The 23,872-nt window shown below is 52.4% G+C and overlaps 10 protein-coding genes across 10 annotated transcripts; 4 read left to right on the top strand and 6 right to left on the bottom strand.

Moving 5' to 3' along the window:
• Positions 1–210: 210 nt before the first annotated feature.
• N0V89_011113 (uncharacterized protein) lies at positions 211–1,878 on the top strand (the record flags this gene model as incomplete). The annotated part of the gene is made up of 1 exon (XM_056219848.1): positions 211–1,878. One exon carries the CDS (start codon positions 211–213, stop codon positions 1,876–1,878), a length of 1,668 nt encoding a protein of 555 aa, XP_056066975.1.
• A 484-nt stretch (positions 1,879–2,362) lies between these two features.
• N0V89_011112 (uncharacterized protein) lies at positions 2,363–3,668 on the bottom strand (the record flags this gene model as incomplete). The annotated part of the gene is made up of 2 exons (XM_056219847.1): positions 2,363–3,480; positions 3,515–3,668. 2 exons carry the CDS (start codon positions 3,666–3,668, stop codon positions 2,363–2,365), a joined length of 1,272 nt encoding a protein of 423 aa, XP_056066974.1.
• A 736-nt stretch (positions 3,669–4,404) lies between these two features.
• Positions 4,405–5,774, bottom strand: SAS2_2 (SAS complex subunit; the record flags this gene model as incomplete). The annotated part of the gene is made up of 3 exons (XM_056219846.1): positions 4,405–4,758; positions 4,811–4,996; positions 5,562–5,774. The coding sequence occupies 3 exons, from the start codon at positions 5,772–5,774 to the stop codon at positions 4,405–4,407; spliced, it is 753 nt and encodes a 250-aa protein (XP_056066973.1).
• A 492-nt stretch (positions 5,775–6,266) lies between these two features.
• Positions 6,267–8,595, bottom strand: N0V89_011110 (uncharacterized protein; the record flags this gene model as incomplete). The annotated part of the gene is made up of 3 exons (XM_056219845.1): positions 6,267–7,284; positions 7,334–8,166; positions 8,221–8,595. The coding sequence occupies 3 exons, from the start codon at positions 8,593–8,595 to the stop codon at positions 6,267–6,269; spliced, it is 2,226 nt and encodes a 741-aa protein (XP_056066972.1).
• Positions 8,596–9,832: 1,237 nt separating this feature from the next.
• On the bottom strand, positions 9,833–11,538 carry N0V89_011109 (uncharacterized protein; the record flags this gene model as incomplete). The annotated part of the gene is made up of 2 exons (XM_056219844.1): positions 9,833–10,258; positions 10,306–11,538. 2 exons carry the CDS (start codon positions 11,536–11,538, stop codon positions 9,833–9,835), a joined length of 1,659 nt encoding a protein of 552 aa, XP_056066971.1.
• A 2,752-nt stretch (positions 11,539–14,290) lies between these two features.
• N0V89_011108 (uncharacterized protein) lies at positions 14,291–15,332 on the top strand (the record flags this gene model as incomplete). Its single annotated transcript, XM_056219843.1, has 2 exons — positions 14,291–14,297; positions 14,344–15,332. 2 exons carry the CDS (start codon positions 14,291–14,293, stop codon positions 15,330–15,332), a joined length of 996 nt encoding a protein of 331 aa, XP_056066970.1.
• Positions 15,333–15,491: 159 nt separating this feature from the next.
• On the top strand, positions 15,492–16,236 carry N0V89_011107 (uncharacterized protein; the record flags this gene model as incomplete). Its single annotated transcript, XM_056219842.1, has 2 exons — positions 15,492–15,496; positions 15,708–16,236. 2 exons carry the CDS (start codon positions 15,492–15,494, stop codon positions 16,234–16,236), a joined length of 534 nt encoding a protein of 177 aa, XP_056066969.1.
• Positions 16,237–16,389: 153 nt separating this feature from the next.
• On the top strand, positions 16,390–19,313 carry N0V89_011106 (uncharacterized protein; the record flags this gene model as incomplete). Its single annotated transcript, XM_056219841.1, has 5 exons — positions 16,390–16,948; positions 17,289–17,371; positions 17,510–18,062; positions 18,108–18,466; positions 18,738–19,313. 5 exons carry the CDS (start codon positions 16,390–16,392, stop codon positions 19,311–19,313), a joined length of 2,130 nt encoding a protein of 709 aa, XP_056066968.1.
• A 212-nt stretch (positions 19,314–19,525) lies between these two features.
• N0V89_011105 (uncharacterized protein) lies at positions 19,526–20,437 on the bottom strand (the record flags this gene model as incomplete). The annotated part of the gene is made up of 1 exon (XM_056219840.1): positions 19,526–20,437. One exon carries the CDS (start codon positions 20,435–20,437, stop codon positions 19,526–19,528), a length of 912 nt encoding a protein of 303 aa, XP_056066967.1.
• Positions 20,438–21,675: 1,238 nt separating this feature from the next.
• Positions 21,676–22,848, bottom strand: N0V89_011104 (uncharacterized protein; the record flags this gene model as incomplete). The annotated part of the gene is made up of 3 exons (XM_056219839.1): positions 21,676–21,920; positions 21,977–22,401; positions 22,490–22,848. 3 exons carry the CDS (start codon positions 22,846–22,848, stop codon positions 21,676–21,678), a joined length of 1,029 nt encoding a protein of 342 aa, XP_056066966.1.
• Positions 22,849–23,872: the final 1,024 nt, after the last annotated feature.

Here is a 23,872-nt window from a genome sequence, read left to right as displayed (position 1 = left end):
AAGTGATGTTGTTGCAGATGGACCCGCACTGATGTAATGGTCACGTCTGGCATGTGAAAGGGCGTTGACACTGCCCTGTCGATCTAGCGATCCGACGCACGACGCGCTAGAGGTTTAAGCTTCACGCGTGGGGGAAGCTTCAATGCACGCGCTAATGCGGTCAACCACTGCTCACCAACAGCAACACCTCCACCCAGCCAGCCGATTGACATGTCCCGCCAACTCGTGGCTACATTCTGCCACGAGGTCAATTCCGCTATCAGGAACGAAGACGCTCTCAAGATACGCTCAATCCTCGTGCTCGAACCGCCCTTCGCCAATCCCATCTACTACGAGCTCATTGAAGAGCTTCGCAACGAGTACCCCGCAGACGACGATGGGTCCGAGGACAGACTGGAAGAGGTGATAAAAGCTGCAGTCACCGAAACTGGTGAGGGTCAAGATGAGGAGGGCCGGCCCGTTCAGAGCTGGCATCACATGGTTGTCTTTCTGGCTGGATGGCTCACCTTCATTCGCGATGTCGACACGTCGCAGCTGCTCAAGGCATACCAGGCAATGAGCGACGTCCAATCTAAGGGAAATACGGCTCTGCAACATCCCATCAAAGGCATACTCGTCCTGCCGACCCTCATCGGCTATGCCCAGATCTTCGCACGCTTAGCTGTCGCCCTCGATAGGCAACCTGAGCTCGCCCAACATGTAATCGCCGCTTCGGAAGGCAAGGAGGGCGAATCGCTAGCGGAGAAAGCTGCAAACGTGGTTCGTCAAGGCTTCCTCACATGCCTGAGCGACAGGAACACGGTACCGGGTGGAATAAAGGATGGCAGGCCCGACGGCAAGAAGATCGGCGTGTACAAGATGGCCAACGTGTGCCTCAAGATCTTGTTCCAGTCAAACAAGCTCGACAATTGTTCCATGATTTTTAAAAACATCGACGCGGCGTCTCCGCCATTGCACTTCTACCCTGCTGGGGACAGAGTTACATACCTCTACTACCTCGGCCGCTACCACTTCATCTCCAACAACTTCTACCAGGCTCAAATGGTACTACAGCAGGCATATACCGATACCCCAACGCACGAGAACTTTATGAAGCAGCGGCGTTTGATTCTCCTGTACCTTTTGGTTGCTAACCTGATTCTTGGACGCTTTCCATCCGAAAGGGTATACTCCCGACCAGAAGCCATGTTCTTTCGCGAAATATTCCAGCCGATAACCCAAGCAATCCAGAAAGGAAATCTGGAGGCATTCCAACGAATGATGAACCTTGATTTATCGTGGGAGTATGCGGCCAAGCTATGTCGATGGAAGGTGTTTTACCAGATCGGCAACTGCTGCGAGATTCTGGTATACAGGAGCTTGTATCGCAGAGTGTTTCTCCTCGCGGGAAAGCAACCAGGCCCAATGGACAGAGCACCACCAAGCCTAGATCTCAATGCAGTCGTTGTCGCAGCAGCATACCTTGAGACGCGAGCCAGCGCATCACAAGCTAAGACACATTCCAATGGGTGGTCATTCAGCAACCAAGGCCTCCCCACGCCACCTTCGTATGTCGACCCTGACTTCGAAGGTATGCAAGGCGTCGCACCTTATTTTCACCAGTTCGACATCCAAGAAATAGAGGGCCTTTGCGCCTCGTTGATCTTGGAAGGGTTGATTTCCGGTTACATCAGCCCCAAGCTAAAAAAGCTGGCTATCTTAGGCACGAAGAAAGCGGGGAGCCCTGTGAAAGCTGGCTTCCCAAATCTTTGGCAGGTGCTGTCGACAAAGAAGAGAGAACAAGCTGGTGGGGACGGTGTGGAGGGTTGGGTGAAGACACAGCAGGCGGGTGGCGGGAAGGTGGTCAGACTTGCAAGTGCGCGCCCAGCAGGGTCTTGAAGAGTCTTCACCTACGCGATTTTCTTTACGAGCAAGACCTACATCAATACTGTGATGGGCGCCCGAGGGAATGATGAGCGGCGGAGACCTTCGCATTTTTCCGTTCAGCTTGGACCTGAAGATACTCCTCGAAGGCTAAGAGCGTCCGATATAATCGCTTCCTGATCGCGCCGTTGGACCGTGCAGCTGATCTCAGACCACATGAGATCTTGAGACGCGAGTGTCCTTTATGAACACCGCCAGAGGAGATGTGTGTACTAGATTCGCACGATTTGGCAACGAGTCGACGGTAACGAAGGGCGATGGAAAATGCACGTAGACATGCGCGCAACAAATCACTCGCTGAGAACACGAACAAGGGAGTACTTTGTTCTTCTCCGGTTAATGAACGTCCTATTACACTACTCCCACGGGGCAATACTCTGTCCCGAACACCACCATAGCGTCATGCCCGTTATTGATAACTTTACACTCCATCGTTCAACTAAGCGAACGTCGTACCGCCCTTCTTTCCTTTCCTCTTCCTGGTCTTCTTCGATGGAGCATTCGTTCCAATCACACCCTCCAGAATCGGAGACGCGACCTCCGCTGGGGGAGAAGCGATTTCCTCATCCTCCACCATCTTCTCATCACTCTCCACAGGCTCGATGGGCTCAGACTCCTCCGCCTGAACGACCGAGTCGTGCCTCGCATGACTCGGCGGCTTGCCCATACTTTGATACGTCTTGCTGTTCTTGAAGTCGAGCTCGTCTGTGACAGACTCAGGTGCTGGGGGCGACATAGGGGTCTCAGGTCGATGTTCGGGTGAGTCGGGAATAGTAGGCTCAATGTCATCGAGCTGGACGTCATCCTCTTTATCGCCGTCAACGGTCGCAGTGCTGGGCTGCTCTTCCCGTTCCTCCTCAGCAACCGGCTCTGGGGGCGCAGAGTCATCCACGACGTCCTCACCATCTCCCTCAGCCGCCTTGCTCTGCTCGCCACCTCCTTCTTCTATGTCCATAGGCGGATCATCACCCCCGCCCGTTCCCCCCGAATATGTATTCACAATCGCCGTCATAACAACCTGCCTAAACTTCCTATCCCCCTCAATCTGATCCACAAACTCCGGCTTGACAATCAGCCCCGGATTCCGCCCCACAGCGCTCTTAATAACCCCCTCGAGATAACTCGGAAACCACGTTTCGTCGTCCGGCAGGATAGGAAACGCGTGCTCCCGCGCCACGCCCAGCACGTCGAAGATACTCAGCTCGCGCCCTCCAGAGGTGATCTTCTCCTGCGCTAGCTCCGCCAGACCGGGGATCTTGTACCGCACAGCCGCGCAGTAAACACACGCTGCTAATTTATACGCTGCCACCCCGTCCTCCCCTTTCCCTTTCTCCCCCAGCCATTCTAGCGCCTCGTACCGCCCTGTGTACAGGAACGCTACAACAGTGTGCGCAGTCACGGCATCGAGTTCCGGCAACGCGACCGTGTCGTGCGTCTTCTCTCCCCAGAGCTTGAGCGCAGGCTTGGAGGCGAGCTCAGGAGATTGCGCGAGGACAGAGCGGTGAATGCGGTACCGTATTTTAGCGAGGCCGACGTCGAGAGCTATGATCTCCGAGTCTGTATATCGTCTGCGTGCGTCAGCGATCCGTACGTGCAACGAGGGAAGGGGAGGGGAGGTGCAAATACGATTTCGCATAGAAGTCAGGCAAGTCGGCAGTCTTGGAGTCAGGCTGTATGTCGACGATGTGGCCCGACTCGGAGCCACGCACCGATAACACGGTGGAAGAGTCGTCGTGGAGAGACATTGTGTGCTCCGTCTTCCACATGGCTACCTACTTCGTCGGGGACACCACGACCGGCTGGCTGTCTAGATCTTCCAGCTACCGCTTTCAACCCCGCATTATATACACGCGGCCTGCAGAATGAGGCTCAAAGTCACTGCGTTGTTCATTCGAAGGTTTATGAATGTATGCATGCCGTATGAGTTGGCAATTGCACGAGAGTCTCAGCCTGGTGGGTGAGGAGCTGTGGTTCGTCAGCCTTGTGTCCTGCGCTGCAAGCCCCCTCATGGTGTAGATGGTATCGGCCAATCAGCCAAAGTGGTCGTCTGACCGGTCAACATCGGGCGAGTAAGGGATCGCATTGGAGGACCGGGCCGTTTACCTGTGCCCGAAGTCCTTGGACGAGTTGGCTCAGGTTCAAGGATATGATGAGCTCACCACGTACACCTGCATGTTGATAGAGGGTGCACGTAAAGCAAGACAGGAAGGGGTTTTAAAGAAATCTATTTGAGTTGGAAGCTTCGTAGTTGGATTTTGTATTATATTGCAAATGGTGATCTCCCATTAGATGAACCCAGAGACGGCATAATGTCAAAGATCTCAGGCAAAACCAAGTAGATCGTCCCTCCAATATTGTCCTGAATCTGCAATCACCCTTCCTTTAGAGGAGTTGAAAAGACATACTGCGCAACCCCGACGCTTCCGTACTTATGCAATGCACAGCTTGTCAACGTATCAGTTGACCATCTCGTCCAATTCACTAAGCGAACTTCCTCCGCTTGATAGGCGAAGCTGGCGGCGTCAGAAGCCCTGAGCTCGACTTCGTACCGACAGTCAACGCTCCCTCCTCGATCATTTTTGAGAAGCTGCGCAGCACGGCTAAGCATACGATGGCATTTTGCATCAGTTCCTCCTCGGCCTCGGGGCTTCGCAGGATGGCAGGCAGCCGTGCTTGGACATATCGGATGATGCTTGCGCGCAAGCCGCAGTCTCGCTCCGGAATGTCGTCGAGCGCGAAATTTGCCAGATCCATAATGAGCCCAGCATCGTGCAGGAAGGGGAGGCGGTCGAGAAAGGCGCATGCAGCGCGACGCTTGATGGTATCAAGACCATACTGGATGTGTGAGCTCCTCCATTCGTTCGTGTACATCATGAAGACAACTCACTTTGTCCGCTGCAACGAAGAGCGACAGTAGCGTGTTCATGGTAGCCTCTTTCTTGATGGTCGGTTCAAGTGCGAAGGTAGTAAAGACCGAGCCAGTGTTGGTGTTCTGGACCCCATATATCTCCATCAGAAGAGCCTCGACAGTTGTTGCGTCTTCCTCAAGTTGGATGCAACCGGCCGTGCTCTCCTATCTGTCGTTAGCATCACTCCTGGAAGCATGGGTAAGGAGGCCATGACGTACCATGAAGCCTGGCTTGCACGCATTCTTGAAGAATTGCGACCGTAAACACAGGCTGGGACACGTTGTTAGAGAAGACTTCTGAACTAGGTCAACAAGCTTACACGACTCGATGGACATTGAAGGATCTGCTGCCAGTCGTCACAACGAAGTCGGAAATGTCGTCCGCTCTCCACAGCCTGTTTAATGTTAAGTCGAGCCTTGAGACGGGTCCATGTATCAGGCTCACCTGCTCATCTCGATCATAGGATCCGCCGCTGTAGACCAGACAAAGTTTGGCTGCGCACAATACGTGGGTAGCTGCGTGATGCGAAAACTGTCTTTCGTGAAGACATTGATTCTGATGGATTCAGCTGACTGTTCATCATCCCAAGAAAAGCACAACTTACGCAGGTGCCTCGTAAAACGTCAACACGTTAGTTGCCAGAGCTTTCAGCGCTGCAACGAAGCATTGAGCATCGTTGACATCCTCAAACTCAAGATTCATCTGGTAGTTTAGTAATTATAAGCAGACCTTCAATGCTGCACCGCCTTGACCACTTGATCGTGTGCAAATTGCGAGCACCCAGGAAGCCTTGAAGTGAATCGACTCGTCGTTGTCAGCTTGTGCCATGATGGAAGTGGAATCTTCGAGCGGATAGAGAAGTCCAAACTCGGCGTTGCTACGATCGAGTTGTAGTTCGCTGTTGCTAGAGGAAACAAAGTCGGCCGTGGAGACAATGGACATCATGTCGCAGCGAGTGAGCCTTTTGAGCGGCTAGACGGTAGGAGACTGCTCCGGCGGAGCTAGGTCGACGGTATACGCCATGGGCCCCGACGTTCGCACGCGATTAGTAAAGAGGTAAGAGCGAAGGAGTTGTCAGAAGGCATCTAGCGCTGCTGAAGCTCTGCTCTGTACCTATATCTCATCTCGCTTATCGGACGCTTGCCAGCGGTGAACACTCAAGCAGGCGATGAATATGAACGATGAAAGTGAAGGGCCATCATTTGTGATGATAGTGAAGTGAAGCGAAGTGTAATGGGATGTTGACACGGTCCGAGCCAGGAAACGCAAACGTCTTCGCCCTTTCCTGTAATTTTCACTTCACTGAATTTGTATCTCTGACGGAAGGAACGATCCTAAGAATTGACCAATGCAACCGTGGAAATGACGTACTGATACATGCCTTTTTGTGCTGTTCTTACACACCTCACCATCCCCCACTCGCCTTGCGCTTCCTCAATTGAACCCATAAATCCCCCCTTGCTCCTGAAACTTAAGCTGATAGTCCCTAACATCAGCCCAAGCCCTGAGCTCCGCTTCCTCGTCCACCGGACCCGCACTCGGATCCGACCCCTCGGGATTAACCCGCTCAAGCTTACTCAGTATATCCAAAAACTTGTACAGGTAATCTTGATGCTGCAGCGCGACCGAGCCTTTTCGCTCCTTGGGTATCTCGAGGAGGGTGCTGGCTATGCTGCGGATCTTCTGCGTGAAGGAATCGCCGTTCGGCTCCATGTTGACCATGTCGATGCTGCCGAGAACGACGAGCAGGTCTTTGACGACTTGCTCGCGCTCTTCGCTCATGCGTTTCTCTAGTTCTTCCGCTTCGATTGTGGAGCTGGAAATCAGCCGGTCAAGACCGGTGATTGGTGCGCTGGGGGAGCTCTGGAGTGCGGCTTGCGTCCTCGCGTTATTGCTCTTATCCAGCAGCGCGAAGTATTTCTCCACGAGGTACGACCGTATACTGAGATGGGAACCATAGATGTTTGCTTTCTGGATCTCGTACTGCATCGTGCGACGGGCTTCGACTAAGTCTGGATTGCCTAGGTTGTTCAGATTTGGATCTCGCATGCCCATGTATTCTGGCATAGGGGGATAGTATGGTTGGCGTCGCTGAGTAAGACCCCCATCCTGCGGTTTCTTTTGCACTTGGAGAACCGAAGGAATGTTAGCAAGGACCTCCTTGCAGCGCTGCAGGCATTGGTCCAGCATTCGCTGCTGCTGGTCCCAGTCGTAGAGCTCATCGATGCCATATGCCATTTCCGAAGTTGATAGTGCCGCATAGGAGTTGTAGACACGGACATTAAGGTTGAAGCCCGTGATTTCGGAGACCACCTCTGGAGGTTGCGGTCGGATTTCGTGAGGAAAGATGCATGCGTCATCCACTTCCAGTGGTAGTGGAGGAAGCTGTTCAGTTGGCGTTGAAGGTAGCATAGTGAGTTCACCGAAGGAAGCTCCTAGCTGCTGCATATTCCTATTGTGGTAGTAAGCAAAGGTGTAGATGAAGAATGTAATGGACTTACCGCACGCCCACAAAAAGCGTATAGAATACCCGTCGACCAATCTGCTCGGTGATGTAGTCTAGCGGAGCATCCCGTGAGCCCTCGAATTTAGGTCCTGACGAACCTGTTGCCTCCGGCAATTGACCAAGATAAGTATAGCCCTGCTCTTTTGCCTTGTGCAATCCCAAAGAGCGAAGGATAGTCTGACACTCGCCAAGATACAACCGTAGCTGTCGCCATCGGAAAGTATAACCACCCGCCAACCCTAGGAAGTAGCTTGTGCACGCATCATAAACGTTTAAGCTAGGCTTATCCAGATACCCTGGCCCGCGTGCCTGTGCGCAAATCTCCCTGCATCTATCAATGAGTGCAAGGTGGTTGGGGAAGAATTCCCGCGTCTGGTGCTTGAGATGTAGCCTCGGTTTTCGCGGGAACGAAGCCACCAAAGCTGCAATCATGGAAGCTAGTAAAGCTAGGAAGGAATCGTTTCCGCAGTCTTCGCGGTTGTTCCATGCTTCTCGGAAGGACGGCTCGTGAGGGAAAGGACATAGTGGATGTATGTAGGTGAAGAAGTCGTCTATCAGGCTGTTCATGATTGGGAGGGAGCATATCGATTCGGCGGTTGGTTTAGGGTGAGCTGGAGCGGCGAGCTGGGCAAGCGCATGTGCGGCATTGGTGGGCGACGACGCTTGGTGAGGCTGTGCTGGATCGATCTCTACGTCGCCAAACCGTCGCTTCTTCTTAATGGCTTCGGCATGGCGGTTAGGAGGGCCGCGACGACGGCTTGGTCGTTCAAAGGTGCAAGGGATGTCGAGGGCGGCGCAAGCGCGGCATGGAGGTCCTGATTCATCGCACTGCGCACATTGTTAGCCAGCGGAAGACGGAGTGTTAGGCGACTGTACCTTTACTTTGCGGATACTGCATGAGTCGCAGGCCTTGCGCAAACGGTTTGTCTTCGCTCCCGCGTCCTGGCTGTGGTTGAGCATAGGCGAATCGTGTACACTGAGCGGACTCAGGCCTGCGACGGCGCCCTGCCCAGTCGGTGTTCCTAACTGTGGTCTTTGATCGGTGCCCAGGGCATGGTTCGCCTGTTGCTGCAGCTGCAGCACATCGTTCAGGTGCTCGACCTTGGGGTAGATGTCCTGCGGGTAGGGCTGCAGGCGCTGCTGCTGCTGTGGTCCAGGGCCCAGCAGCTCATGGCTTGGTTGCGACGGCGGCGCAGGGTATATGGGCGTGTAGTGGGGTTCCTCGGAGCCTGGCGGGGGAGGATACTGAGACGACATGATGCGCGCGGCTTTGCAGGCGTGCTGCTCGCGCCGATGATCTACCGTTTACCGTGGGAGGCGTGGCGGCCAGGACGCGACTGGAGGCCTGTCACTTCTTGTCTAGCCCAGGAAGCGAGGGTTCGGAGGACTGTTCAACGACTCGCTTTGCCTGCTGTCGCCGGAAGTCGATCGTGGTGACGTTTGCAGTCGACCCACTGCCACATACAAAGAAGGTCCTTCGATTACAAACTCGGCCGTGATGCGTTGACAGACGCGCTCCGCGTCACGGGCACAGGCCAAGCTCCGAACTACTCGTACAGCGTATAGCCCGGTGATGGGGCTTGAGCTTTCTATAATACTTGTTGTCTAGACAATGTCGCCGGTATCGTTATAGAATGGACAGCCAATGGATATGTCGATGCGCTTCCCTGTTGCGTGAGAGGCTGCAATCATCATGCACCAGCGTCAACGATTTCAACACAATGTCGCGATCCAAGCTTTGAAACTGCTCACAATGCATGTCACCGACATGAGACCGACATCACTGTACGTATAACGACCATTGCCGCAAGTGGTGGCAGAGTAATATAACGCTTCCGCCGTTTCCGGCGATGGGCGTTCATTGTCACGATCGATTTTGTGACACTCATCATGTATAGCGGCCTGAGGTACAGCCATTCTCGCTTAAACCTAAACAGCGGCTATATAGTTCCAAAGTATAATTCTAGACACTTGTGACACTTTGAGTTACCCTAGGGTATGGTAGACTATGTAGTACTATAGCCGAACTTTACCTCAGCGCGAGAGCGCCTTCCAAAGAAGCCTACCTTTTCCTCTGGTGCGAGTCAACAATGCAACTTTCGTTTGTAGAGACCATACCGGAGCATCTAGCGCATATATATCATCTATTACGCGACATGTATATCCTATCTCGTAACATTCATTGTAAATATATGTAGTCGTAGACAGACGCGCTCGCAACCAATTTGACGTGGTGTGTGTGGATATCTACAATGCAGCCTCTACGCCTTTCCATGCTAACGCCAATGATTTACCCAGAAGCCGTTGTACACATCAATGTTCCAAACAAAAGAAATCCATGTACATCCCACATCGATTCTTTGGCGGGAGTTGCAATCCTGGTAGCTTTGACTTTGTCGTTCCAGAATCATACCCTACGAATGTGGCCATCGCTCCGAGGGTTTCCCGTTTTCTTCCCTCATCTACTCCATTAGTCTACGTCCAACTCATGTAGTCAATCCGAGTCATCACTACTCGCACTGTCCCTTGTCGGCGGTCTCGAACTCTTCGCCAGCGAAAAGTCCAAAATGTCGCTCTTCGGTCCCGCATCCACAAACTTCCTCAGACACCACCCAATCTGCACAGCCGTGAACTGCTCGTTGCCCAGCGGATCGACCTGTTTACCTTTGACAAAGATGACCTGATTCAGGCTGTCTTCACGGTCGTAGACTTTGTCCGAAGAACCCCACGCAATGATTGCGAGTTTGGAAGGCCGCTTTTGTTCCGCTGCGTGGGTTGAGGAGCGCTCGAAACCTTGTTGGGCGAGACCTTGGAGGAGGTGTTCGTATATTTTGCGGGGAAGCTTGGTGGAGGATGGATTGTTGTTCGGCCATGTTGTGATGTTCAAAGTTACAAGGTCGGGCAAGTCCCCGAGGCAGTTCTAAAGAGATCAGCGAATCCCGGAGTAGCGCGCGGCCATCGACTTACCTCGAAATTAATGAATGAGTCCTGTTTAGAGCGTATGACGCTAACTTGCGGAAACGCAACAGACACCTGCTCAAGTAACGAGCATTCCTTGCAAATCTGCGCGAAGGACGCATAGTCATACACCAACTCGTCGTCGCAATCGTCTGGAATACGGCTTGCGTGCACGTTGAGCGACTTCAGCGTCTTGCTGTGTCGCACGATCCCGGCAGCTGCTGGCAAGCTCTTCGCGTACGATAAGTCTATTGTCAACGTCTTGATGCCGGTTACCAGACACATGAAGCCATCCAAGGCTCCTAGTCCATCATTCTCATGGTTATCGTCGTGCTTGAACTCTAAAGTCTCGAGCTTTTCTGGTAGTTTTGTGCTCTTACTGAGCTCGGCGATGAGCGCGTCGGCGCCCGCACAGGCGAAGATCCGGATAGACTTGACAGACCGGAAGTCAATTAATCTGCAGTACGTGTTGGCAGCATAGCGCAAGTTGATTTTTTGAAGGGTTATTTCCTTCAAGGCCATCGGTGTGCAGTTCTCAAACGGGTGCATGTGACTGAACATAGTGCGCGTGATGAGACCGGGCTCTGTACTTGAATCGTTGAGCTCCCGATTCGGTATCGGTGAGTCGTTCTCCTCAAAGCTCGCATGCAGTGTGATCTTCTCGACATTCTTCGAATTTTTGACCAGCAGATGGCAGTAGTCCAGTACCTCCCGGCTGTCAGGATACAAGCCCAGCTTCTTCACGTTCTCAAAAACTTTCTCGAATTCCGGAATCTTCTTGACGTCTTCAAGAACCTCCTTGTCTAGTGCGATGCCCTCGAGCCACTTCATCCTCTTCTGCTTTTTGTATAATAGCACCAAGTTGTCGCCGGAGAAAGGTGACCATGGATGCCATGAGAACTTCTCCAATATGTTCTCTGGTAGCAGCTCCAAGATCATCCGAATCGCAAAGTTCGCCTGCTGCTGTTGATTGCATTTGTCCAGTACGTCCGCCAAATAAAGATCTAGCTTCCTAACATGCTGCAACCCTATGTTCTTGGGGCTCAGAAAGGCACCCAGGCGTGTATCGTTTGAACTCCCAACATCCAGTGTGACTTCGTGGTATAGCGAGCGGACGGCAATTTCGTGGAGCTGCTTGCATACAAGACATACGTTGCGAAGGTCGGTGGGGCGAGTAATGTGTTCGACTACGAGCGTCTTGATGTCCGTGGACAGGTCCATGAAATTGAATTTTGGTGCCATTGCGGGAGAAGGGCTGTTGTAGGGTTAGCTTTGCACGATAAGTTGCTCTCAAAGGGAATCTACAGAGGTGGAATGAAGGGAAAGCTCACCAGCACTGACACGTCTACAGACTCAACTTAGGATTGCGGCGGCACGGCTACGTGCGGTTGAATGGGTTCGGCAGCTTTGGCACTCGTTTCCGCGGGGCGTATTGGCAGATTAAAACCGTCGCCGTGGAAGTCGTAGGGTGTGAAGCCCAGCGATGGTGGCGACTGCGGCTGCCTTGCTGACTGGAACGATGCGGTGAAAGAGGGAGAGTGGAGAGCTCGACCACGATCCGCGAATCGAAAGCTCAGCCTCACCAGGTCCAACTGCCTTTTACCTGTAGCACACTAGTGAAGCGTAAATCCCAGCTTGTCCAAACACTTGTCAATCATTTAAAGCATGGCGCGAAGCAAGCTGCTGTGTTCAGCTGCTATTGGAGAGCTGTATGCCTCTTGCAGCGATGCAGCAATCGATAAACGGGGTTCGACGTGCATGCACCGCCACGTTAAGAGGCGCACACGATTACATTGTGGGGCCCGCTAGTGGGTCGTAACGTAATGGCCGCAACAACGTCAATAGATACCTAGTTGTAAAACATCGACTTATAGCGAAGGAATTCCCTATAACTTGCAATGACAGGACGAAAGCGATTTCGTGCACAACCAAAGTTAAAGCGGGATGCCGCTTATCATAACTTACTCTTTGAGAATAAGCCAAAGCGAGCTCTCCCACCTTTCGCGCCATCTACCTAGAAGGGTGTCTGGCTGAAGCGGAGGCTAATGAAGGATTGGTCAAGAACGCATTTTGCATTCTGCCTGCGAAAACGAAGATGAAGGCTGGTTTTCGAAGGTTCAAGCTCTGACATTTGCCCGCAAATGCCAGCGCCTTTATGGTAAGCCGGCCCCCACATCGGATCGGATCAGCCGACGAGGTGAAAGACGAACTCGATTACGTTTTTTGCTTGGAACTGGGATTGAAGTGATATGGCTGAATGCACACTTCGGTGCACTCCAGCAAGCTGACGCTTCTCATCAATAACACCCAGCGACTGTGGACAGTGAAATGAGACTACATTGTAGCGCATTGCCATATATGGCCTTCGCTCCTTGCGTCCTGAGATCACGACATTAGGTCATCACCGACGGTAGAATCGTTATCATTTGTCCTGAAATTATCGTATCTGTCACGCGCAAATAAGGTTGGACGCCTGGAAGAAAGAAGGTAGGGCTGCACATCCGATCAAAGACCCAATAGATGGCCAGACTCTTCGGCACCGCCATGTTTAGTAAATGCCCCTTCACGAGTAACAACACACCACAATGGTTAGGCCCATTTTTCTTGGTAAGAAAGCCCAGTTCCCTTCGTTAGACCCCGATGATTGAACGCTTCATACTCATGATCTTTCGATTTCATTAATCTTGCTGGTTGTAACCCCTAAGATAAGTGTGTCATTGAAATTGTATTCTGAGGAGTTCCTCCGTTGACTGAGAGATGAAGTTCGGATTGGTCGCTTTTGTGATAAGCATAATGTTATGGTAGGCTCCCCACCCCGGGGATGTGTGCCAGCAACAACGCTAATAATTACCACGTGCATGAGACGCTCCCGTAATCCTGCAACTGCCAAAACAGGCCTTGGACCCCACGCAAGCACGCCTGAATTACGGCGCAAGCTTCCAATGTCCCATCCAGGAAAATTGGGCCGAGGATGAAGCTGCATTAAGAATTAAGCTTCAATAGTATGCATAAGGCTTCCAGTAGCTTCATGCTAAATCCCGTACCTGCATGCCTTTCAGAGAGATCCAGTCTATTCCACATGGTACGGGCACTTTGATTTAAACTTCCCGCGCTCCCGCTATCCTACTCTCTCTTTCCCCCTAAGATTACATGTGGACGCCGAATTCTTGGATCTCGATCCCGCTTCCACTGCGATTTGATTTCGACATAGCTGAACAAGAGTTTTGATCTACTCCCTCTTACCCAACGAGTAGAGCTATGGATTGATAAGTAATCTTCTCGTCTGCTCCTCAAAATCTCACCCACGTAATTGAGTTTTCCCTTCGCACGGAGCAAATGTCACAGTTCATTAGCGACATTTTCGGACGCCACTGTCCATCAGGTAAATGCAAATGTCTTCGAAAGGACCTCGAACGCCTTCTTGGTTTGCACGGCTCCTTCTCCTAATACTGATAGACTGGTTTCAGCCTACACAGGAAGAGTGATATTCAGTGGGCGCCTTACGCATCCCACCCATACAGAAACTAATGGATCGCGGATTACAGTCGCCTACTTTCGTTCCTAAGTCTTCTTCCGTCTAGAAATGATGGATACCGAAATTATTACCGAGTATAATTCATGATTATGGCCGGCACATTCGAAGTCTATGCCTTTTAAATTAAGCTTGCATTAGCTTATCCGCTCCACCAGGTATGCATGTAAGATCTTTTCGTCTAGCTTGTATGAGCTTGTCAGCACTCCCAGGAAAAGAGGTAAGACTTTCGGCTAGCGTAGGTCTGTGGAATTAAGGCTCCTGGTTCGCAATCATGGGTCCAACAGATATCTCTGTGCCTGAGCTGAAAGTCAACCGAACCTGAATCTTATCATAATCATGAGCCAACAATACATAAAGAGGTAGGATGCCATCCCTATGGGTATCGGATTTTCGGATGGTTGTCATGCTCTGTCCATCCTCTTTATCATCCAGTTAAAATCGTTCAATGATGCCGTCTCTATGTCTGGTTCGTCTTCTCTTTGCCTGCCTCCTATGTTCGGCTGGCCTGTCAGTTGGCGCGATAACAACCGCGACTGCTGGGAGTACCTCGCAAGCACAACCCGTACCGAGCATTGCACCAAGCACTGAGACCATCCCGTTCGCATCAGCGGTACAGATCGAGGCTTCTGCCTCAATGGAATCTCAACGACTTGCGAGCATTCCTGCAATTCCTCTTCCTACCAATACCACACAATATCCTCAGTACCAGGCTGCCCGCAAGATTGCCCCAGTCATGCCCCCAGTCCAAGCGGGTGTCAAATTTCCTGAGAGACCAGACATGGTGGCAAATTTGACTCCTTCATTCAATACCTCTACCTTCGAACAATCCCATTTTAAGCGTCAAGCCTCTTCCACGCGGGTACTGGTCGTCGGTGACTCTATCACTCAAGGTCAGCAAGGGGACTACACATGGCGCTACCGCATCTGGCAATGGTTCCAATCGAGCGGCATTCCTGTTCAGATGGTGGGTCCCTACAAAGGAACAAAATCCCCTCCACCACCACGGCCCCCGCAGCCTCCACCGTTGTACGGCGCACCCGCAGATACTTCTTTCACCACCGACGGTGGGTACGCGGCAGGCGTTGATTCCGAATTCCTTTCGCAAAGCAACCACTTCGCCGTCTGGGGTCGAGCAGCTGCCGTAGACAAAGCCCTTATCGCAGGGGTCCTGCAGCAGAATCCAGCGGACCTCATGCTTCTCTTCCTGGGCTTCAACGATTTGGGCTGGTTCTACAGCGACGTCGCTGGCACCCTTGCTAGTATCCAGACTCTGATTACAAACGCGCGATCAGTCAACCCGAGTCTGAAATTTGCGGTAGCGAATATACCTCATCGCACACACATTGGAGGACGCGATGACCTGGTCTCAGGCACTGATTTGTACAATGGTCAGCTCCCTGGGCTTCTGTCGAGAATGTCTACGACGCAGTCCCCCATCCATCTAGTCGACATCGCAGGAAATTATGACTGCCAGGACGATGGTTGCCCTGCCGGTAAGTGATGGATCTGAGGTCCCTTATTAGTCCATGCAGTTGACCAAGCATTTCAGGGTATGATGGGCTCCATCCTAATGCGTGGGGTGAGTACCAGCTCGCTAGCGCATTTTCTAAGACCTTGGTAAATGGGTTTGGAATGGGCTCTTCTCCTCTTGCGGTTCCTAATGAGGTATGACCACGCGGCCAAAATTAGAGAACGTTGCTAACACCTTGGACCAATTTTTAGGGCGATCCCAGTTTGATCAGGTTCCTCCCAGTACCTTCTAATATCAAAGCCGTCTCTTCTCCTCAAGGTGTAACAGTTACTTGGGATGCCGGCAAGTCATTTTCCACGGCATAATACACTATGACTAACGAGACACAGTTTATGGTGCCTACAGTTATGATGTACAAGCTACTGTAAATGGAGAAACGGCTACTTTCTCTGCCGGCACGGCCGAGACTAATCGATGGGACTCGCAATGGCCATTAGACGGCTGGAAATATACAGTCTCTGTCCGTGCGGTTGCAGGTAATATTCGAAGCGCCTACACGTCCTCTGTATCAGCAGTAGCTACCCCTGAACTACCACCGCCACCGGCGAACATCAACATACAGCCTACTAGTAACGGAGTAAGAATTACGTGGGACGCTCCTCCTAACTCAGGCTCAATTGTCGAGTATAATGTCCTTTACTGGGACTGGGAGTGGGACCACTGTATGTATATTGGTGGCGCAGCTTTTAAGAGTTCTCCTGCTATTATTACGGATATGATTCCAGGTCGTAACTATGCCTTCTTCCTAGTAACGTGGAATCAAAATGGACAAGGGCTTCCAGAAGGGGGCATGGCTGCAGTGCCGGGTGCAGGCACGCCTCCTATTCCAAGCGGACTGAAGGTAAATTCGAATGACCCTACTACAGTACAGTGAGTGTCCCTCCCCAATGCTCGTGTCGAAGACCGATTTCTTACGGGTGTCATTAGTCTTACTTGGTCCGGATCAAACTCAGCTGGTGGATATCATGTCTGGAATCGCAACGTAAATCTCCAAGGAAGCACATTAAAACTCATTGGTAACGTTACAATGTCCTCGTCGGCCTGCAATGACGAATACTTTCTTTTTCCTGGAGTATGGAACTATGCGTTCGCCATCTCCGCATTCAACGGCGACCTTGAGTCCGACAAGGGGGCTGAAGTCGTTGCCCCTTCACCCGCGAGCACTGTAACGGTTGGTAGTCCCGGCCCGACATGCGCCCCAGAACCAGCATGGTGCCCTGGAGGCGGGTCAGTCTCGGTCCCCCCAGTGGGTGGAGGCAGCACCACCGTAATCGGAGGGACAACCACGGTTGCTGGCGGAATCACGACTGTAATTGGTGGCTCGACGACCATCATCGGCGGTGTTACCACAGTGAAGGGTGGAACAACTACGGTTATCGGGGGAAGCGGGCCCGTTACCACAGTCATTGGCGGGACTACCAAGACGACTGTCATCGGCGGGACTACAACGAAAACTGTCATCGGCGGAACTACAACAACGATACCGGGAGGAGGAACGTCAAGTTCAACGCCTACCCCAACCGGATGGCCGATCGTCACCAATGGCCGCTGCACCGGGCGCGATTGCGTTGATGGCAAGTGCACTGGTAAGTATTCTATACGACATGCAGCAGTAAACACATCATTAACGGCTCCCAGGACTCTTTTGTGCCAGTTTTGGCTGTTCCGGCAGTGATTGCGTTAATGGCGTGTGCACAGGACCAAGTTGCACTCCTTTTGGCTGTATTGGACCGAACTGTGTCAATGGTGTCTGCGAAGGTCTTGGTTGCATAAAAAGCGGTTGCGTTGGTCCAGGCTGTGAAGGTGGCGGTGGCGGCGGTACGGGACATTGCCTAGGACCCCAATGCATTAGCATCGGGTGCTCAGGACCCGGCTGTGTGAATGGCGTCTGTATCAGTCCCGGCTGCACGGAACGCTCGTGTTCAGGCAAGAGCTGCTATAGTGGTACTTGTGCGGATACTGCGTCATGCACTGGATACGGAGGCGAAGAGGGTGGTGGACCTAACGCGGTAAGCACTCGTCTATTTACACATTTATCGGAAGCCTCACAGTGGAATTCAACTTCCTTGAACTGGACGAGCCCTCAGCACATATCAGTAGAGGGCCACTTACAGAAATCTGATGTGAACAAACTGACGATCATGTAGCCACCTGATGAGCCGGACGACTCTTGCACTACTAGCAAGGAATTCCCGACATGCACAACTAAGTTTATAGAGGTTACTTCAGTCTTCCCTGATCAGAGCTCAAGAACAACATCCACAAGCACGATTAGTACCTGTTACACAATCACCGCTTGTACCGGTTCGGCCACGACTGTCTCGACCACAACTCAAACCGCGACGACTGTTCAGCAGTACTGCGAGCCAACGAGTTGCGGCGCTGCTTGTTCGCGCAAGATTCGACGAGCCGTCGTTGAGGGGCCGAAGCTCGAAAATCCGTACCCAGTGGAAAGCGAAATCTACTCATCATCGAATCTTACCATCTCCGAGCGCGACATACCAGGACCAGGGTCTGGGGATTGGGAGGCGTGGTACTCCAATTTGAAGGGGAGGGCCGAAACCATTACAGTAGACAATTACGATGGCGCTTCTGACTCAAATACAGCCATTGCGCAGGTAATATGGGGCAACAGTCCCCAGAATATAGTGATCCAGCAACTGAATGGCTGTATCGCGCTTTTTTGCGCGTCTGGTACAGGTTTGTGTTCTCATCACCATGAAAAGCGCACGCTGATGGTATCAGGGGCGTTTGTTGCACACTTCTGGGAGAGGCCGAGTATTACAGACAATTTCCAGGCCGACGTCCTCGACATCATACAGCAGTATCTCGGCTCGAGACTCAATGCCTTTTACCTCGGACCAGAACCGGAGTGCTATATTATGGCCGGAACAAGTGCAGTCTTGGACGGGAACACCGAAGAGGCCCAAAGGACGCTAACGAGATCGGATCCAGCTGGATATAGATACCAAACCGAGGTGAATCAGATATTCACCCTCATAACGCAACTGCTGCCGGGAGCTTATGTCGGAGCGTTTGCCTATAAGCGTCAGGGAGTCAAGAGACTCGTTGAGCAGACGAACATGGGCTACGGCAAAGGAGCGGTAAGATAGCCCCTGAAGCTTCACCTACGAGTTGCCACCAGGATGTCTAGCGATGTTCAGTCACATGCTGTATGCCATTTCTTCCACAGTCAACCTTGTGTCCTGCAACCGGGTAAGTTACTAGAGAACCCGTAATGGGGCTTTAATGGTTGCTGGTTCAGACAAGGGAGGCAGCTCGGTGGTGCTACCTGCAGAAAAGGTGACAGAAAATCGACAGACAACCTGGTGTTAGGCATACTATCGAGCCCATAAGCTGATCAAACGACACTAGGTACTATTTGATCCGCAACAGAGGGCAGGGCCCCAGGGCCCTAACACATTCCCCCCGGGTTATGCCACTGTCGCAGTTTACTTGCAAGGCTACAAAGCCATCCAAACATACGGGCCATGGCAAGAATTCCAAATTTGGCGAGTCCACCGGACTACAGGAACCGCAAACGTTGCGATACAAGCCAACAGAGGCGCGGTACTGGATCCATGCGAGGGCGACGTTGACCCACCACATCTCGCAAGCTCCGAAACCGTAGATCCTGGATCTGAAATCACCGATGTCGGCCCAGAAGTCTCCCCAGGGAGTGGTCCTCCGGGCCAGCCTTTTGAGCTCGTTGATAGCGCAGGAACAGTCGTCGAGAGAGGTTGCGTTTTCAGAGGTGGTCCGTATGCGCCTACCGCTGACTCTGGGCCGGAAGCCGGAGTACTTTCCTGTAACGGTGGAACTGCCATGCAATGCACCAGGCCGTACGTTAATCGCGCCACGACGTGTGGTGGAAGAGCGCCAGATCAATGTGGCACGTTGGGTCAGAATTGTAATAAATTCTTCCAGCTCCTCGCGACGTGCAGGTACTAGACCAGGATTCGCTTCCGGGTCTGTACTTCCATGTTGACCTAAAGCACTCGAGCGTCTAACAAATCAAACAAGCAGAACAGGTTTGATCTCGCTAGATATCCTCTACAATAGAGGGAATGGAGATGGATCCCTACACCTATGCAAAATTATGACACTTAATTGATTCGAGTTCGTGTCTATCATAAATAAGTGAAGATTCTCCGGCACGTTGCCTACTGCAAGCAACATTTGCTGCTGCTGCCTTGCTGCAGTTTCCATGCCTTGACGTCCTCTGCAAATTTAGGATAGTCCCGCTTCGCGATTTCGAGAGCAGGAGCTGGGTCTGCACCTCGGTCCAGTAGCAGCCAGGTGAGCTCACGAGTGTCTCTCTCCAGCATACCAGAGGCTGGAATGTAACAAATCGGCGTTCCACACCGCATAGGCAAAGCTTTGCCGCCTACGGGTTGATCGGGGGCATTTACGTCGAGTCCGACCACGTCGAGAAGATGACGTACCATAGCCATCCGCTCACCAAGCTTTTCATCATCTCCTTCCTGGCCATCACGACCATAGGTAGCAGCTTCGACGGCGTGATGCAACGGGCGCCATCCCAAGGGCGCCCCTTTAGAGCGCAAGAGCTCAAACATCGCAACAGTGCCCGACGTGGCAATCTTTTCGAGCATCGTCTCGCACATCTGCTGGGATTTCGTGATGACGTCGTCGGAGAGGGGCTCTTGACCGCGTGGGTGAACACTCGCGCCGTGATCCAAGCACCACTTGACCAACTCGCCGTCGTAGGAAACAAGCCACATGAAAGGTTCTGCCTCATTCGGGGTATCTGCCCGCGCATTGATATCCCAGCCGTGCGCAAGCAGGAGCTTGAGTGTCTCTTTCGAAGCGCCCACAGCGCCTGCTGGAAACTGAGGTACAACACTGACACCGCGTTCGATGAGATTGTGCAAGATCGCTGTCGCGTTGTTCTTCGTTGCCTGGCGGCGGACTAGGCCGTACAGATTATCCAGATCTTCAGCAGGAGACATCAAGATAGCTTGGTCCAACAGAGTCGTGTCGTCGAGTTCGCATGCTTGGCGCGCAAGAACCCATTCTGGACTGTTCCAGAGTGCTAGGTGTCCTCGCCCATTCATGGTTCGAATGGCGTTTTCGAACGGAGATTGTGCAGGAAAGTAAAGTAGACGGGTGAGAGAACGGTAGATGCTATGCCGCAGGCTCTCGTTAGGCGTCCTTAATAAGCCTCGGCAGGCGTCCAGTCATGTGATATAAGATGGCTTCCACGGGTGAAGGCAAAGTAACAAAAGCTCCAAGCGCCGCCAGGCTCCGGTCCCTTGTTCTTATCAAGAGTAAGACAGAGCCTCAGGGTCCTCGAGAAGCGTCATGGAAAACCCCAAAGTTCATCATTGTCTTCGACTTTCCGCGACCAAACCACATTCACTTCAACTCGCCCATAGCTTCAGACGCAGGCAGGACCAAAGCAGCAGAAGCTATCTTAGCCAATGCATTAAGGGTGAAGCTCAGAGCCCAGTTCGGGGTCCTTTTTGTTCCGTACGTTCACAAGAATGCATATAATGGCAATCATGCACAACGCACTTATCAGCCAGCTGATGATCTTGAGCACCCAATTCCCAGAGGACGAGTAGTGCAGTAGTATATCTTCAAACTTTTCGGCAAGGGGGACCGCGCACGCAACAGCCTGAGTCACCTTCAATTAATGCCTAGCCCACTCGCGCATTAGTCACTGCGCGATGAAGGGGACTTCGCCTTCGCCAGGATTTGTGTCTGGACGGTGGATAAGTTGATGAACGAGTTGAAACCATACTGATCAGAGAGTCGGGTCGAGGAATCTTGTTGGCATCATTCGAGGAGCTGTAATCCTTCTATCTTTGCTGCGCGGAAAGTCCGTTTGCAGCGATTGGCGTCGTAGGATATACCTTCCCTGCACCCGTATCGCTTTCCCGAGGCAGCATTCGACCAATTGCTATCGCCTGTTCAAGTGATCTAGTAGTAATGCCGCTTCAGCCTGACGTACCACGTAGCTCAAGGCGCCCTCCAACCTAAACCATTCACCCTTGCAATGCTGTCTATCAAGATTCTCAGTCTCAACGCTGCGTGTACCACGCAGAGCTCTTAACATCCGTACCACGCCACTCATTGGGCTCAAGTACCCTCCCATCATTGACCCTAGGAAACCTAGTAAATTAGCATACACAATTAAAGAAACTTGACGGCCGAACTAAAACGGAAAGCATGAGAAACAAACGCAAGGCACATAGCCAGCCCGGCAAGCGCTCACCACTCAAGTATGAGGTAAAAATCAAGTAATAGCATCGCGAAGAAAACCACAAAAGCCAAAGCCCAACGCAGTTATTCACCTCTTGTTCTTCCCCGCTTGCTCTTCCTGCAAATGCATCTTTGCTCTTGCGCTCCTGCTTCCGCCCAACTTCGGACCTTTGGGAGCTTCCTTTTCACCGCGTGTCGGGGCAACAGGTTTGCGCTGCTGCCGCTCTTGGATGGAGTCAAGGAATTCTTGCCTAAATTGCTCCACGAGGGCTTCGTCGTTGTTGGTAGAGCCTGGCGTGGGTCCGGCAGGGTTGGAGTCATCAAAGTAGTCCACTGAGAAAATCAGCGCCTGTTGGTCAGAGAGGGGAGGGGAGAAGAAAGGTGCATACGCTTTGCTTCACGCATCACTGCTTCGACCATTGCGTCGCGACGGATATCTTCACTATTGCGGCGCTTCGGCTGGCGACGCGGTTTGCCGTCTCGTCCTAGACGCACTTTACCCACAGGCTCTTCCACGGATGGTCCGCCTTCAAGCTTCTTCCAGGCGGCTTCAGCGCGCGAGGTAGATGCCGGTCCGAGATCTATTTCCTGAAGCTTGCCCATGCCAGCTGCTAGCCTGTGGCTCTTCTCGTCATTCGGCTCTTCTGACGTCGTTGTGCGGCCTGCGGTCGTATGTGATGCGCTGGGTGGGATGAGGACTGTCTGTGCAGGCTCGGACGCTAGTGCAGCTACGGTTGCAGCGAGGTGTTGGGGGATGGGCCAGCCATACAGGCGGTGGTTTCTTTCAGCTAAGTGGGCATCTATGTATTCCGTACTGGCTCGTTAGCCTCCATACCCATACCTCTTCTTGTAATAATCGACCTGGATAGATAGTGGAGGAGAGAGAGAGTTGGCAAACATACATCTGCTGATCGTCGCTATCCACCACTTGTCCGGTCTGCGGCACGAACCGGTCCGTATAGCCCTGTTTCGGCGCATCCTGCTCTCGTAGCACAAGCGCCTGTGTCTTTGTGAGCTCCGCGCGCGCCGCAGCTTCTCGTAGCCGGTCGCGCGGTCGCTTTCGGTTGCGCAATATCTCTTTCAGCGAGACGGAAGTTTCATCTTCCTCGGGAGCTGGCGTGCTTGTGTCGTCTGGTACGGCATCTGGCGACTTCGGCGCGGCGGCGGTCGGCTCGTCCTCGATCCCAAGTCGCGTACGTTTCGTATGCGTGGTTTTCCGCCGCTTGAACTTGATAACGGGCTCGCTCGCACTGCCATCCATGGTCGCGAGGATCGCGCGGTCGCAAGGAGGGTGTGGGTGTGGGGGTTGTGGAGAGATGATGCCCGCCAAGGCGATTGGACTGATTACATTCACCGCGGGCTAACTCGCATACGATTGGTCACTTTTACCAGTTTGCAACGACCATCTATTACTTGTAGACTGGATAGTGTCCGTTTGCCTCAGCAGCAAGCACTTCAGGGCATATGCCCTATGTCGCATTTCCCGCTCCCCTCCCCAAGGTCTCGCCTAGATCACTTCGACATCCCTCCTCCACCTAGCACTACGTCCAGCCGTCGAGTCCCGTATTGTCAACCTCAGATAACACTCCTGCAATCCTTAAATCCATGGCGGTAATACTCATGCTTCTTACATATGTTGGTCCTACAAGGCTCCGTGCTGAGACTTTGCTACTCGTAACTCAGTAATCGTAGCATGGACATTTCTGAGATTAATACTGGTGACTTCACCCTGGCACGTGCGGATGTGGTCGGTGCAGTAACAGAACCTCCTTCGCTTCGCGGGACTGTATTCGATGTCCTTACAGAAGAAGTCTAGTATCGTTAGAGATGTGACGTATGTCAAGTAGGTGGAAGGATAGCATGCACGTCTTTCATGAGGTGACATCGTCGTTCTGGAGAATGGTGGTCAGCTCGAGAAGATGAGGATGAAGAATTTGAAGAATACCATGAACAAGATTACGATAGTCATGTTGAGGAGGATCAGTGGGTTGTGTTGATTGGGCTGTTGCTCAATATGATGGGGCAGGAGACTCAGAGGTTGCAAGGCGAGCGTAGGACTGTGCTTCAAAACTTCAGGATTACCTTCCTGCCCAGCTTTTACAGGCGGCCTAAAAGGTCCCCCGCTACTCACCTCATGTTTTTGAAGTCGAAGGTGCTCGGACATTGGATTCCCTCATTTGCAGATGGCAGGATTGATAGGCTGAAGTCATGCTAAAACATCGGTTCGATGAGAAAGGTATGCTTAGCTGACTGGCATAGTAGGACAGATGATTTCGCAATACTGT

The sequence above is a fragment of the Didymosphaeria variabile genome, assembly GCF_027946475.1.
Source record: "Didymosphaeria variabile strain IMI 356815 chromosome Unknown scaffold_8, whole genome shotgun sequence".
In the NCBI taxonomy this organism is placed as follows: Eukaryota; Fungi; Ascomycota; class Dothideomycetes; order Pleosporales; family Didymosphaeriaceae; genus Didymosphaeria; species Didymosphaeria variabile.
The sequence above is the reverse complement of the archived record's forward strand: the minus strand, read 5'-3'. Positions and strand labels throughout refer to the sequence as shown.